This window comes from Staurois parvus, unplaced genomic scaffold, assembly GCF_062004578.1.
Source record: "Staurois parvus isolate SC_StPar_1 unplaced genomic scaffold, SC_StPar_1.0 ptg000243l, whole genome shotgun sequence".
In the NCBI taxonomy this organism is placed as follows: Eukaryota; Metazoa; Chordata; class Amphibia; order Anura; family Ranidae; genus Staurois; species Staurois parvus.
This window is the reverse complement of record NW_028318039.1, coordinates 16,027,659-16,043,711: the sequence shown is the minus strand read 5'-3', so window position 1 is coordinate 16,043,711 and position 16,053 is coordinate 16,027,659. Positions and strand designations below refer to the sequence as shown.

At 46.8% G+C, this 16,053-nt stretch overlaps 1 protein-coding gene across 1 annotated transcript in view; it reads right to left on the bottom strand.

Moving 5' to 3' along the window:
• Positions 1–575: 575 nt before the first annotated feature.
• The window catches only part of CLDN10 (claudin 10), a 49,325-nt gene continuing 33,847 nt past the window's right edge, over positions 576–16,053 (bottom strand). Inside the window, exons 4-5 of the mRNA XM_089680493.1 lie at positions 11,859–11,966; positions 576–759 (exon numbers count right to left, since the gene is read on the bottom strand). Coding sequence (XP_089536619.1) covers positions 633–759; positions 11,859–11,966 — 235 coding nt within the window. The 3' untranslated portion in view covers positions 576–632. The remainder of the gene's footprint in view (positions 760–11,858; positions 11,967–16,053) is intronic.

Sequence of the window (16,053 nt, the reverse complement as noted above, 5' to 3'; positions counted from 1 at the left end):
AAATTAAAGCATTACCACATTACATTTACTAAGCAAAATGAATACAACTGCACTTGCAAAGTACACAGTGGGGGTTATGTATTAAAACTAGAGTGCAACATCTGGTGCAGCTCTACATAGAAACCAATCAGCTTCCAGATTTTATTGCCAAAGCTTAATTGAACAAGCTGAAGTTAGAAGCTGATTGACTGCCATGCACAGCTGCACCAGATTCTGAGTGCTTCAGTTTTAGTAAATCCCAGTAAATTTGCCTTTAGTAAATCAACCTTGGTGTATACATTGTGAGTTTAAAGCTGCTCCATCTGATGACCCACTGGCCTACAAGTTATGTATGGCTAAGACAATCTTATTCTCACACATTCATTTTTCATATATCTGAAATTACCATCCAGGAGGTAGACAACACTGAAATTTACAGGAGTGAGGTATTATCAGCAAAGAAATAGACGCGTTAGGACTGTCACTACAAGCAAGTAAAATGTACCACATTCCACATGATCTTTTACTGAACAGAAGTGATGCCTCAAACTTTTAATCTACCTGTATGAATAAAGTTAGATGTGCATTCTCTTTACTATTAATGCCATTGTTTTTATAGAAGTTTGTACTGCTGGAAGCACTGACTTTTACATTTACACATAAGAATTTTTATTATACGTTTGTGACAGTTCATCACGATGCATCAGTTTAGATGGTCCTTTTGTTTTTGCCAGTGAGTGGAAGGAATTGGCTGAAGCTGTGGCATGTCGATAACCTGACCTAGAAGAATAAAATATTCATAAAATATAAAAAGTCATTCTTTTGTATTCAACCAGAAGAGCTATATTTACAAGAGACCAATTGTTATATTTTTGATTGAGATATGATGTTTCCAAATCATAATAGAAAGAAAAAAATAGCTTAAGTAAAAAATAAATAAAGATAAATTTTTATATATATATATATATATATATATATATATATATATATATATATATATATATATATATACACACACACATACACAGTATCTATTGACTTTGAACATGGCATGGTTGTTGGTGCCAGAAAGGCTGGTCTGAGTATTTAAAAAACTGCTGATTTACTGGGATTTTCATGCACAACCATCTCTAGGGTTTACAGAGAATGGTCCAAAAAAGAAAAAATATCCAGTGAGCAGCAGTTGTGTGGATGAAAATGCCTTGTTGATGTCAGATGTCAGAGGAGAATGGGCAGACTGGTTAAAGATGATAGAAAGGCAACAGTAAGTCATGTCAATATGGACCAAAATCTCTGAGGAATGTTTCCAACACCTTGTTGAATCTATGCCACAAAGAATTAAGACAATTCTGAAGGCAAAAGGGGGTCCAACCCGGTACTAGCAAAGTGTACCTAATAAAGTGGCCGGTGAGTGTATATATAATGTATATAGTATTTATTGCCTCAATTGCCTGATGACGCAGTTGTAACATTAGTGTTTAAAGAATTTCCCAAGCTATTCATGGGTGAGTTATTATGTGACAGAAGGCAGTGCAATTGAGGGAACATGTTCATATAATTTAATAATTGTGTTGCAAATATAGTTGGCAGTGTTCAATATTTGTATGTAAGATTGCAGGTCTTGCAGTTAGACTAAAAACTAGCTCCAGTGCTACAGTACATATTACTGGGTTACATAACCTCAGCCATTCAACAGCTCCAACTAGACTTGTTCCAGAATTTACTAAACACGCAGAGGAGGTAACTGTTTCCCAAAACACTTGAAGTCAAGGTATGCCTCTTGTGAGAACTATCACATTTACCTGTGTGCTCATGTAAGCTTGAAATAAACTTTCAAGCCCTCAACTGGCAGGTGTCATAGCTGGTCACATGTGCAGCACCATGATAACCTCCGTTCTAAGTAGAGGCTAAGGTGCAACATCTTCAGTTTGCAGGATAGGACGGTTTAGTTCTACTTCAAAGTTTTTTTTCCTGGTAAAACTTTTTTTATCATTTTGGATAGAGTAAGGATTGGTTTTAACCTTTTGTCAGATATTTATTTGCCATATGTGTCTCATTGGGGAAGGTTTCCCTTACTTCCTGTCCTATAGCCAAAACAGGAAGTGAAAGGAAATCCCTCCAAAGTAAGGGAATTCCTGACTGTCACCAGGGTCACCAGAACTGTTTCTCCATTGGATATTTCCCCTCTATTCTCATTCTGGGGCAACCCAAAATTTGGAGTTTTCTTTTACTTTTGGGAATAACAGTAAACAAGACAAATAGAGAGGATACATCTCCCCAACAGGTGGCACAAACAGCAATAGAAACCTGACAGGTGTTCTAATCTCTCTCTCTCTACTCTATCTTTAAAATGAAAGAAAAAGATTCTCCTTTAGTCTCAGTTCACATTACTCCCACCTGAAAGTCACACGACTTGCAGTGCGACTTTGCCAGGCAAGATGAGTACTACTTTGATGCAACTTTGAAGCAACTAATCCGACATTACAGGTAATCTTCCTGTAATGTCAGATCCAAATCACATCAATATAGATGAGGATCCAACTTGGAAGCAACTTCTATTAAGGGGACTCAAGTCAGATAGAAGTCACCTTGAAGTAGTACAGGAACCTTTTCAATAGAGCAACTTCAGGTGCTAATTAAGACAGCTCTCTTAAGTCACGGCAGTGTGAATCAAGCCTTATGCAGGCCATAGACGGAGAGAAAAACGGCCGATTTTTCTTTTAAAAAACGAAAAATCGGTCGTTCAAGCGGCCGACGTTACCAGCAATGGTAAAAAAAAACGGCCGATTTTCATCCCATCTACAGCCGGCAAAAAGTGTCCCTGCAGAGAGCTCTGCTATTTCTTTGACAGTTCCTTGGGGCACAGTCTCTGATGGGGTGCTGCTGCAGATTGAGTGCGGCTTCGAACGAGTGCATAGAAGAAGCAGTTAAACGCATTGACTCCTGCTGCCTTCCTCCTGGGTAAATGCACCTTTCTCCTACCTCCACTCTTAACTCCAAAACGCATTGACTCCTGCTGCCTTCCTCCTGGGTAAATGCACCTTTCTCCTACCTCCACTCTTAACTCCAAAACGCATTGACTCCTGCTGCCTTCCTCCTGGGTAAATGCACCTTTCTCCTACCTCCACTCTTAACTCCAAAACGCATTGACTCCTGCTGCCTTCCTCCTGAGTAAATGCACCTTTCTCCTACCTCCACTCTTAACTCCAAAACGCATTGACTCTTGCTATATTCAGAACAAATGGTGTATTTATATTTTTGTATATGTTGACCAGCTCTCACCTTCAGCTGCACCCGTTTTACGACTGGTGTCTGTTTCCTGAGAGAATCATCCCCGACTCCTCATGTGATCTTTATCAGCTTCTAATTGGGGTGGAGTTGAATGCTCATTTGAGCATTTAGATCAGCTCATGGGGGGGAATCTCTGATGGGGGGCACAGTCTCTGATGGGGTGCTGCTTATGATGGAGTGCGGCTTCGAACGAGTGCATAGAAGAAGCAGTTAAACGCAGCAGTTGAACTCAAGCAGCAGGAAGACACAACAATAGCCAGAAGCTCTACTGCATGCTGGAAGACTGCAAGCAAACACCCTGGGAAACCTCTTACATGCCTGAGACCCACTCTGTGTACCTTTATATAATACACCCCCTCTTCTCCTTATCATATTACTACCCTCTGTTCCTAAATCTCATTTCTTTACCCCTCTGCTCCACCCCACAACCTGTACATCTCCCCCTCACTGCTATCATCTCCCTACTACTGCTCTCTTCACCTCCCCAAAATGTCTCTTCCACTCCTCCTTCTCATTTTCCTCTCCTCCGTTTCCAAAATCCATTTACTATATCCCTCTGCCCCTCCCAAACATTTGTATATTGTGTCCTCACTGCTTCCCTCACCCCTCTATGGCACCCACCACCTCCTCCTATTACTCTGCTCTCCCACTGACCCCAACACCTCCACTAGGAGTTTCTCACGCTCCTGCACATCCCGCTCCCATGCCACCTTTCTCACCCTTCTCCTCCTCCTAGCCGCGGGGGACATCTCCCCGAATCCTGGCCCTCCACCTCCCTCACCCGCTCAACACCCTCCCACCTCCACGTCCTACTGCAACCCCCACAACTTAGTATCTGTCCCCCTGCTCCCTAAAATCTCCCCCCCGTTTTCATGTGCACTCCTGAACGCCCGTTCGGTGTGCAACAAGCTTACCGCCATCCACGACCTCTTTGTTTCCCGCTCCCTCAACCTCCTAGCGATCACGGAAACCTGGATCCAGCCCACTGACTCTACCTCCCCTGCTGCACTCTCCTACGGAGGTCTCACCTGGACCCACTCACCCAGGCCTAACGGTCGTAAAGGTGGTGGGGTTGGTCTGCTCCTGCCACCGCAGAGCACCTTCCGAGTCCTCCCAAACCCCCCCTCCCTATCCTTCTCCTCCTTCGAGGCCCACTGCCTCCGACTATTCTCCCCAACCCCCCTGAAGATTGCTGTGATATACCGGCCTCCTGGATCCATACCCCGCTTTCTGGATGACTTCTCCTCCTGGCTACCCTTCTTCCTCTCCTCTGAGCTACCCACCATAATTCTTGGGGATTTCAACATCCCTGTCAACCTCGACAACCCGGACACAGCCCGTCTCCTCCACCTAACCTCCTCCTTTGCACTTGCACAGTGCATACAATCCACCACCCACTCCGACGGAAATATCCTGGACCTTGTCTTCTCCAACCACTGCGCTCCCCACAACCTCACTAACACCCCCTTCCCTCTCTCTGACCACAACCTGATCACCTTCTCTATCTACTCGTCCTCCAACGCCTACCCCTCCAAATGTCACACTACTACCAGCCGTAACCTCCGCAACCTTAACCCTGCCTCCCTCCACTCTGCAACTGATCAACTCCACGACCGCATCCTCCCCCTGTCCTGCCCCGACTTGGCTTTGACCGCCTACAACAATGCGCTCTCAACAGCCCTTGACTCACTAGCGCCTTTAACCACACGCAACATCAGACCCCGACCGCTCCAGCCCTGGCAGACTGATCACACCAAAACCCTCAAACGACAAAGTCGTGCCCTGGAGCGACTATGGCGCAAAACCAAATCCAAACAAGCCTTCACCCGCTACAAATCTGCCTTCCACACCTACACCTCCTCCCTCCATGCTGCCAAACAGGCCTACTTCTTGACCCTCATCAAGGCCCTCACCTCCAATCCTCGCCGACTCTTCTCTGCCTTCAACTCTCTACTCTCTCCACCCCCACCTCCACCCAGCACCTCACTCACTGCCCTTGAGATTGCCAATCACTTCAAAAACAAAATTGACACAATTCGCAAGGACATTGCCGCAACTCACATGCCCTCTCAACCTGTCCCCTCTCACACAGCTACCCCCTCATCCCCCCTCCCCCTCGACATAACCCGTAGGGACTTCGTCGCTGCTCAAACTCTCTCCAACCCCCTTCACCCTCACTCAGCTACCCCCTCATCACCCCTCTCCCACAGCCCCACCACTGCTCTGACCTCCTCTTCCACCCCACCCTACATTCCTCATACTGAAGCTCCCCCAACACTCCACACCTTTGACCTTACTACCATCGAGGAAGTCTCCAAGATCCTCTCTGATGCCCGCCTCACCACCTGCCCCCTCGACCCTATCCCCTCACAACTCCTACGACCTTCCTCCTCCTCCATCCTACGCTCCCTCACCCACATCTTCAATCTCTCCCTCTCCTCAGGCACTTTCCCCTCCCCTCTGAAACATGCACACATCACCCCCATACTTAAAAAGCCCTCCCTGGACCCCAATGACCCGAACAACCTCAGACCCATCTCCCTGCTCCCATTTACATCTAAACTCCTCGAGCGCCTAGTCTACACCCGCCTATGCTCTCACCTCAACGACAACAACCTCCTCGATCCCCTACAGTCCGGCTTCCGTCCCCTACACTCCACCGAAACTGCCTTACTCAAACTCTCCAACGACCTGCTAACCGCCAAAGCTAATGGCCACTATTCAGTGCTCCTACTCCTTGACCTCTCTGCGGCCTTCGACACAGTCGACCACCCCCTCCTCCTCAAAAAACTACACTCCCTCGGCCTCAGAGATTCTGCTCTCTCCTGGCTCTCATCCTACCTGTCACAACGCTCCTTCAGCGTTACCTATAATGCTACCACCTCCCCCTCACTCCCCCTCTCTGTTGGGGTCCCTCAAGGCTCTGTCCTCGGGCCCCTTCTCTTCTCCATCTATACCTCCTCCCTTGGCCAACTCATACACTCTCACGGCTTCAACTACCACCTCTATGCCGACGACACACAAATCTATCTCTCAACCCCCCACCACACCCCCTTGGTCTCAGCCCGAATCACACACCTACTGAGCGACATATCAGACTGGATGTCGCTCCACTTCCTTAAATTGAACCTCTCCAAAACCGAGTTTCTTGTCTTCCCCCCAGCCCGGACACCACCCCCCATTGATTTCTCCGTCACATCCAACAACGCTACCATCAAACCCGCCCTGCAGGCCAGAGTACTGGGTGTCATTCTGGACTCCAACCTATCCTTCCAGCCCCAAGTCCAATCTTTAACAAACTCGTGCAGACTCCACCTCAGCAACATCGCCAAAATCCGCACGTTCCTAACCCCAGAAACCACTAAACAGCTCATCCACTCCCTCATCATATCACGACTCGACTACTGCAACTCCCTCCTCACTGGCCTGCCTCGCCGCTGGCTATCCCCTCTTCAGTCCATCCTGAACACGGCTGCCAGACTCATTCACCTTTCCAACCGCTCTGTCTCCGCCACCCCCCTCTGCCAATCCCTCCACTGGCTTCCGATTGCGCAACGGATCAAATTCAAAATCCTAACGCTGACGTACAAAGCTGTCCACCATACTGCCCCGTACTACATCTCTGACCTAATATCCAAGTACCGCCCAGCACGCACACTCCGCTCCTCACAAGACCTCCTTCTCTCTAGTTCCCTGGTCTCCTCCTCCCATGCCCGCCTCCAGGACTTCTCCAGGGTGTCACCCATCCTCTGGAACTCCCTGCCCCAACCCATCAGATTATCACCTACTCTCCTCTCCTTTAGGCGCACCCTGAAAACCCATCTCTTCAGGGAAGCCTACCCCACCCCCTGCTAACTTGCCGACCTCCTCCACTCTTCCTACTACTCCATCCCCCACAGCTATCTCCTCCTGTGCCACCACCCCCTCCTAGATTGTAAGCTCGAAAGAGCAGGACCCTTGATCCCCTCATGTTTTGCATTGTATTGGTATTGTTCTGTCTCCCTTTGTAATGTACAGCGCTGAGCGAACTATTGGCGCTTTATAAATACTGTATAATAATAATAATAATAATAATAATAATAATTTACAGAGGTTGCAACATTGTATCTATTTGTATCCATTTAGGATACAGATGTTTTTATTCGGAAACAAATAGATACAATGTTGCAACCTCTGTAAATGTCAAGGAACTGTCAAAGAAATAGCAGAGCTCTCTGCAGGGACACTTTTTGCCGGACTGGAATTCCTCTTATTTTTTATCCTTCCTCTTCTTCTCCTTCTTCATCATCATCATCTTCTTCTTCTTCTTCATCATCATCCTCCTCCTCTTCCTCTTCATCCTCCTCCTCCTCTTCATCCTCCTCCTCCTCTTCTTCTTCATCATCATCCTCTTCTTCGTCATCATCATCATCCTCTTCTTCTTCTACTACTACTTCTTCATCATCATCCTCTTCTTCTTCTTCTTCTACTTCTTCATCATCATCCTCTTCTTCTTCTTCATCATCCTCCTCTTCTTCTTCTTCTTCTTCTTCTTCATCCTCCTTCTTCTTCTTCATCATCCTCTTCTTCTTCCTCTTCTTCATCATCATCCTCTTCTTCTCCTTCTTCTACTTCTTCTTCCTCTTCTTCATCATCATCCTCTTCTTCTTTTTCATCATCATCATCATCCTCTTCTTTTTCTTCATCATCATCCTCCTCTTCTTCTTCATCATCATCATCCTCCTCCTTCATCATCCTCCTCTTCTTCTTCTTCTACTTCTTCATCATCATCATCCTCTTCTTCTTCTTCTACTTTTTCATCATCATCCTCTTCTTCTTCTTCTTTTTCTTCATCATCATCCTCTTCTTCATCATCATCATCATCATCCTCCTTCTTCATCCTCCTCTTCTTCTTCTTCTACTTCTTCATCATCCTCCTCTTCTTCTACTTCTACTTCATCATCATCATCCTCTTCTTCTTCTTCATCATCATCCTCTTCTTCTTCTTCTTCATCATCATCCTCCTCCTCTTCTTCTTCTTCATCATCCTCCTTCTTCATCATCCTCCTTCTTCTTCATCATCATCCTCTTCTTCTTCTACTTCTTCATCATCATCCTCTTCTTCTTCTTCTTCTTCTTCATCATCTTCTTCATCATCATCATCCTCTTCTTCTTCTTCTTCATCATCTTCTTCTTCTTCATCATCATCCTCTTTTTCTTCTTCATCATCATCATCATCCTCTTCTTCATCATCATCATCATCCTCTTCTTCATCATCATCATCATCTTCATTCTCTTCTTCTTCCTCTTATTTTTGTCTTCCTCTTGCAGGTCACTGCTCATGCGCAGATTTTTTATCGGTAAAAAATCGGCCGATTTGCCCTTTATTGCCACGAAAATCGGCCGATCGGCAAAATCGGCCGATTTTTTCCCCCAACTTTACCGATTAAAAAAAACGCCCAAAATACCGAAAAATGGCCGAACAAATAGCCCACTAACGATCCGAAAATCAGCTGATTTTATTTTCGGCCGAAAAATCGGCCGATTTTCGACCCATCTATGGCCTGCATAAGTTATACTGCATGTCATGTTATCAGGCCTCTTGCAAGCAACACCAATGTACAGAAACTACCATACTGTAATATAAAAGGCTTAATTCACAAAGATTTAACACAAGGATAAGGCTCTTTATTTTAGACATGGGACTATAATATTTAAATCTCATTGGACTGACAATTATGGTAATTTTTTTAACCTGTGATCCTTTTCTTGGTGTGTTAAGTTTGGTGATTGAGCATATAACATTACATAAAAAAATGTTTTCTATGCAATACAAAAATGCAGAAGCTTTGGAAAAAAAAAACCTGCAATGTATTCTTGTGTTAGGCAAACAAAGCTGTAATAAAATATACCTAGGGTAAGATTACCTAAACATCAGGTGTTTATGATGATTTTTTACCTTCATGTATTCTATGCATAAAGGTAAAAAAACGTATGTGTACAGTGGACCCCCAGCCCCCCCTCCTCCAATTCAGCGCTGTTCTAGACAGCCTCTGCTGTCTGGGGACTCTTCCTCCTCATTGGTTGTGAGAGTAACGGGAGCCCATTGGTTCCTGCTACTGGCAATCACAGCCAGAGAGCCAGTAAGAAGAGGGTGGAGCCGAGCCACGGCTTTATGTGTCTTATGCATGCACAGAGCAATGGCTCGGGGATGAGCATGCACCCAGGGTGAGCGGCATTCCCTAGGGCACTGCTTGGGGGGAAAGAGCCAGGAGCATCGGTGAAGACCCAAAAAGAAGAGGATTGGGGCTGTTCTGTGCAAGATCACTGCACAGAGCAGGTAAGTATAGACATGTTTGTTATTTAAAAAAAAAACACAAAGCTTTAGTATCACTTTAACCCACTCTAAGAAATAAAAAGAGTTATTTTTTAAAATGTAGGGAAATTATTTTATTAAAACCAGTCACATTATGATTAACATGCAAATATCCTCTGAATCTTGCTAGTTTCTGGGAGGTTGTTCCTTACTGTGCCTATCACATACTAGTGAAATAGATGTCTCCCTGCACACTACAGTTCCCATAATGCCCACCATAATGTGGGCAGCTCCAGAGATCTGTTTGAAGGGGCTGTTTTAAAGCTATACTAAAGGCTTCCATTTTTTGTTCTAAAAATAACAAACATGTTATACTTACCTGCTGTGTGCAGTGGTTTTGCACACAGCAGCCTGGATCCTCCTCTTCTCGGGTCCCGCCGCTGGCTCTCCTGACCCCTCCCTCCTGTCGGGTGCACCTACAGCAAACAGCTTGCTATAGGGGCACCCGCTGCTTTATGTGTCTGTTCACACACTGAGCCGTGGCTCGGCCCAACCCCCTCGCTCTTCTCATTAGGTCACTGGCTGTGATTGACAACGGCTCCCGCTGCTGTCTCAGCCAATGATGAGAGGAAGTCCTGGGATAGGCAAGACTACAGTGCACATCATTGGATCGAGAGGGAGTTTAGGTGAGTATTAGGGGGGTCTGGGGAGGCTGCTGCACAGGGAAGGTAAAAAAACCTTAAGCCTTTACAAACACTTTAAGTGATCAAATAGCAGCACATGAACATCACATGAATTTTCCAGATGTATGGGAATCCCATTAGGAATTAATGGCACCTGTGCGCATCTGCAGAAGGTAATGGGCATCCTGGTTGAAAAAGGCTAATATTATAGACCAACCATCTAGATTTGACCAGACCCCTTTGTCGATATAGGATTTAGTTTCTGTCGCGGTCCCCTGGAGCCCTTTCTTTTTTTTTTCTTTGTCTTTTGTTTTTCCTTTCTTTGTTCCTCCCTTTCTTTTCTTTGTTTTGTCTGTTTTCATCATATTTGTGCTGATTGTAGCCTCTTTTTTTTTTTGAGAACCGTACCAGCATATACTATATTTACCTGCTGGACTTTCTCGGGAGTCCTGGGTGTGGAGTACCAATGTGCATCCAGTGAGGATTGTGTTTTATTTTTCCTGCCTTCTCTATGCAGATTCTGGGATAATCTTTGATCTTTGTTTACTAATTCATTGGTCTCTAATTGTATGCCATTTTTGCAAATCATTATGTTTTATTTTCTCTCTTCATATACTGTGCTTGTGTACTCAGTTTATTTCCTTGCCTATACTTCAGTGCATTTATTGTGTTATTCATCAGAAAACTTGTATGCTTTATTTCTATTGGTCACTGATTTTGTTTCTGACTGTTTCTCTGATATTGTCTACTCTACAATGAAATCCATTGTAAAAGAAAAAGGCTAATATATCTTGTATACAAAGAATGTAAAGAAAAATACAATAAACACCTGGGACCCATTTGTATCATTACTGGTAGCTATAAACTGTCCCTAGCTGCTTGTTTTACAGATCGGCCAAAAAAATGGCTTCCTCTGTCTAGGATTATGAGGTGTTATAAAGATATTAAAGTGGTTGCAAAGTCTGTTTTTTTTATTGGTAAAATAATAAAGAGGTTTATGATTTTGCACAGAGCCTCCCTGAACCTCCTCTTTTGGGGTCCCCCACCATTGTTTTAGGCTTCTCTTCCCAATGTAGCACCATAGCAAGCTGTCTGCTATAGGGGCGCATGTGCAGCCTTGCTCTCAGGCTGGGCTGTGTGCATCTATAGAGTCAGTTCAGCCCCGCTCTCTGCTCATTGGATTTCACTGGCAGCAGCGGGGCCCTTAGCAAACCCTGTGAAACCAGGAAGAGAGGGATGGAGGTGCTGCAGCAGGGCACAGCACTCCATCTATACAGGAACCATGCAAATAGGGCTGGGGAGGGGGATAGACAGTGGAAGGATTTTTACCTTAACGCAGAGTGCATTAGGGTAGAAACTTTAGACTTTAGAGCCACTTTAATGTGTCCATTGATCATATTTTAGTGTATGTAAACAAGGCACATTATCAAAAAGTTCATATACATTATAAAGTCCTTTCATGAACTAGTGCAAGTAACAAAGCTCACAGAAAGTGCAGTGACCCACAGAAACCAGTTTACTGGAGCCAGATTAGTATAAGATACATTAACTGGGATTTCTATGGGCCCTACACTGTGTATTATTGAATGGTTAAGCCTTTTACATCATACCTTTGGATGACATTGTCAAATGGAAATGTACAGCAAAAAATGAATCCTCCAACTAAGCAAAGGACAGATCCAGCCCATCCAACAAACAGAGCTGCTCCCAGCTCATACCTGCAAGAACAAGCAAATAAGCAAATGTCATTAAGGGCCTGTTCATACCATAGCAATGCACTGTGAGATTTACATGCGATGTGGGTACAGTGCGATTTCAGCCCATTTATTTGAATGGGCTGAAATTGTGCTGAATAAAAAGTAGTGCATACACTACTTTCACTACTTGCTGACTGCAGATAGCCTACGGACACAGCTGATCATGTGATATGGTAAAAAGCCAATCACAGCGGCCTTTTACCATGTGATCAGCCGTGTCCATTGACACACTGATCACTGGGAAATGCAATTGCCGGTTATCTGCTGCACTGTCACAGCATGAGGAAAGTTCTGCAGTTGTGAGAGGAGGGATCAGCACCAATCATCAGGGCCCTGCAGTGCCACCCACCTGTGCCCAGCAGTGCCACCCACTTGTGCCCATCAGTGCTCAGCAGTGCCACCACGTGTGCCCACCAGTGCCACCCGCCAGTGCCCATCAGTGCAGCCCAGCAGCAAAATTCTAGAAGCAAAAGAAAAACTTTTTTTTTTCAGATGTTTTGCTGTTTTTTTGTTTATAGCGCAAAAAAATAAAACACCCAGCAGCGAGTACATACCACCAAAAGAAAGCTCTATTTGTGTGAAAAAAAATGATAAACATTTCATATGGGTACAATGTTGCATGATTGCGCAATTGTCAAAGTGCGACAGCGCTGAAAGCTGAAAATTGGCCTGAGCAGGAAGGGGGTATAAGTGCTCAGTAGGCAAGTGGTTAAAAAACGCACAGCAAACGGATTGCATGGTACTGCTGTACCATGTGATCCAGTGCAGGCAAATGCACTGCGTTTTTCACCTGCGTTTGAGGTATTGTTAAGTTAACCTCCCTGGCGGTATGATTAGATTTTTGGTGCTGAAAGCAGTACCATTATTTTGCATGGAAATATGTAGTTTTTTTATTGTAGGCTGTAATTTTTAGGAATAACTCACTGAAATCTGTCCGAACAAGAGTCTATTAAACATCCCGGGTATGATAAAATTTGAAACACGAAATCGTAAATTATAATTTAATAGATAATCATAAAAAATAATAATATAATAATAATACATTTAATTCAATAATATAATCAAACCGAAAACACTGAAATTTGAAATAGAGTTCGTACATTGCTGAGCAGTCGCAAAATCGTTTTCAGTGTCTGATGACGAATTTCCCCCACGAATCATTATCACTCAATTCTGCAAGTGGTTCTGATTTACTATCGCTGTTCTCTAGCTGATCTAAACCCGCTTTTGACCTAAAGGGACACTTTTTGGACGCCATGGATTTTTCTAAGTTTCCAGGCAGAAAGACAGACAAAATGTAGGCAGGGCGCAGGACAAAGCACTAGGGACAATATGTATGTGAAATGGGTTGAAACAGCAATGTTTTACTGTGAAAAATGTGTTTTGAAAAAAATGACATTTTTTAAAATTTTCAAGTTTCCCGCCGCCGCCGCCCGTACGTCCCGACTAGAGATGAGCGAATTATTCAAAAATTCGATTCGACTGATTCGGCGAATTCGCGGAAAAAATTCGATTTGAGTCGAATATATTCGCTGCGAATTTAACTTATAAAAGGGTGTTTCTAGGCTTCAGAGAGCCTTTATATTAGTGCAGAACACTGTACCTTTAATTTAAATGCCCTTGGAGTCTGCTGGGGAAGAGAAATAATACTGTCAGTCAGTATGACATGCAGATGAGTGCCGTCGATCTTAGAATCACCGCACACTTCACTCATTTGGGCAGTCACGGGGCCAAAACCAGAGTGTGGAGCCACAGTGTGGCGGTGGAGGCAGCAGCAATGGGAGGCCATACAGCACCCTATGACAAAATGGAACCCACCAGCAGTGTGAGGAGACCTGAAAGTGGCACATGGCAGATTACGGGCCTGGCAGCAGCAATGGGAGGCCGTACAGGGACCCATACAGCACCCTATGACAAAATGGAACCCACCAGCAGTGTGAGGAGACCTGAAAGTGGCACATGGCAGAGTGTGGCGATGGAGACAGCAGCAATGGGAGGCCGTACAGGGACCCATGACACACTCTGGACCTGGCAGCAGCATGAGGAGGCGGTACAGGGGCCCATGACAGATTATGGGCCTGGCAGCAGCATGAAGAGTCGGTACGGGGGCCCATGGCAGATTACGGGCCTGGCAGCAGCAATGGGAGGCCGTACAGGGACCCATGACACACTCTGGACAAGGCAGCAGCATGAGGAGGCGGTACAGGGGCCCATGACAGATTACGGGCCTGGCAGCAGCATGAGGAGTCGGTACGGGGGCCCATGACACACTCTGGACCTGGCAGCAGCATGAGGAGGCAGTACAGGGGCCCATGACAGATTACGGGCCTGGCAGCAGCATGAGGAGTCGGTACGGGGGCCCATGGCAGATTACGGGCCTGGCAGCAGCAATGGGAGGCCGTACAGGGACCCATGACACACTCTGGACCTGGCAGCAGCATGAGGAGGCGGTACAGGGGCCCATGGCAGATTACGGGCCTGGCAGCAGCAATGGGAGGCCGTACAGGGACCCATGACACACTCTGGACCTGGCAGCAGCATGAGGAGGTGGTACAGGGGCCCATGACAGATTACGGGCCTGGCAGCAGCATGAGGAGTCGGTACGGGGGCCCATGACACACTCTGGACCTGGCAGCAGCATGAGCAGGCGGTACAGGGGCCCATGACAGATTACGGGCCTGGCAGCAGCATGAGGAGTCGGTACGGGGGCCCATGGCAGATTACGGGCCTGGCAGCAGCAATGGGAGGCCGTACAGGGACCCATGACACACTCTGGACCTGGCAGCAGCATGAGGAGGCGGTACAGGGGCCCATGACAGATTACGGGCCTGGCAGCAGCAATGGGAGGCCCGTAATCTGCCAGCACCATATGACAAAATGGAACCCAGCAGGAGTGTGAGGAGACCTGAAAGTGGCACATGGCAGAGTGTGGCGATGGAGACAGCAGCAATGGGAGGCCGTACAGGGACCCATGACACACTCTGGACCTGGCAGCAGCATGAGGAGGCGGTACAGGGGCCCATGACAGATTACGGGCCTGGCAGCAGCATGAGGAGGCGGTACGGGGGCCCATGGCAGATTACGGGCCTGGCAGCAGCAATGGGAGGCCCGTAATCTGCCAGCACCCTATGACAAAATGGAACCCTGGGCTGGGGCAGGCAGAACCGCCGTATCTTTATCACGGTTTTCCCAGGCCACCGAATGGCGACACTGCATATGCTGACGCAACGCTGTAGTCCCAACATGGGCCCCCTGGTCACGCTTGACTTTCTGGCCACATAGTCGACATACGGCTACGTTTACTTCCTCGGGCGGCTTGAGGAAAAATTGCCACACCACCGAGTAGGAAACTTTGCCCCTGCTACTCCTCACTGGCTGACTGCTACTTCCTCCGTGCACACCGGCACCACTACTGGCCTTGGTGGTAGGCTGCAGTGGAGCTGGTGCTCTACTCCGTGGCCGTTTGCCTCCACTGACACTGCTGCGACCCTGCTGCCTCCTGGCAGCAGCAATGGGAGGCCGTACAGGGACCCATGACACACTCTGGACCTGGCAGCAGCATGAGGAGGCGGTACAGGGGCCCATGACAGATTACGGGCCTGGCAGCAGCATGAGGAGGCGGTACAGGGGCCCATGGCAGATTAGGGGCCTGGCAGCAGCAATGGGAGGCCCGTAATCTGCCAGCACCCTATGACAAAATGGAACCCACCAGCAGTGTGAGGAGACCTGAAAGTGGCACATGGCAGAGTGTGGCGATGGAGACAGCAGCAATGGGAGGCGGTACAGGGACCCATGACACACTGTGGACCTGGCAGCAGCATGAGGAGGCGGTACAGGGGCCCATGGCAGATTAGGGGCCTGGCAGCAGCAATGGGAGGCCCGTAATCTGCCAGCACCCTATGACAAAATGGAACCCAGCAGCAGTGTGAGGAGACCTGAAAGTGGCACATGGCAGAGTGTGGCGATGGAGACAGCAGCAATGGGAGGCCGTACAGGGACCCATGACACACTGTGGACCTGGCAGCAGCATGAGGAGGCGGTACAGGGG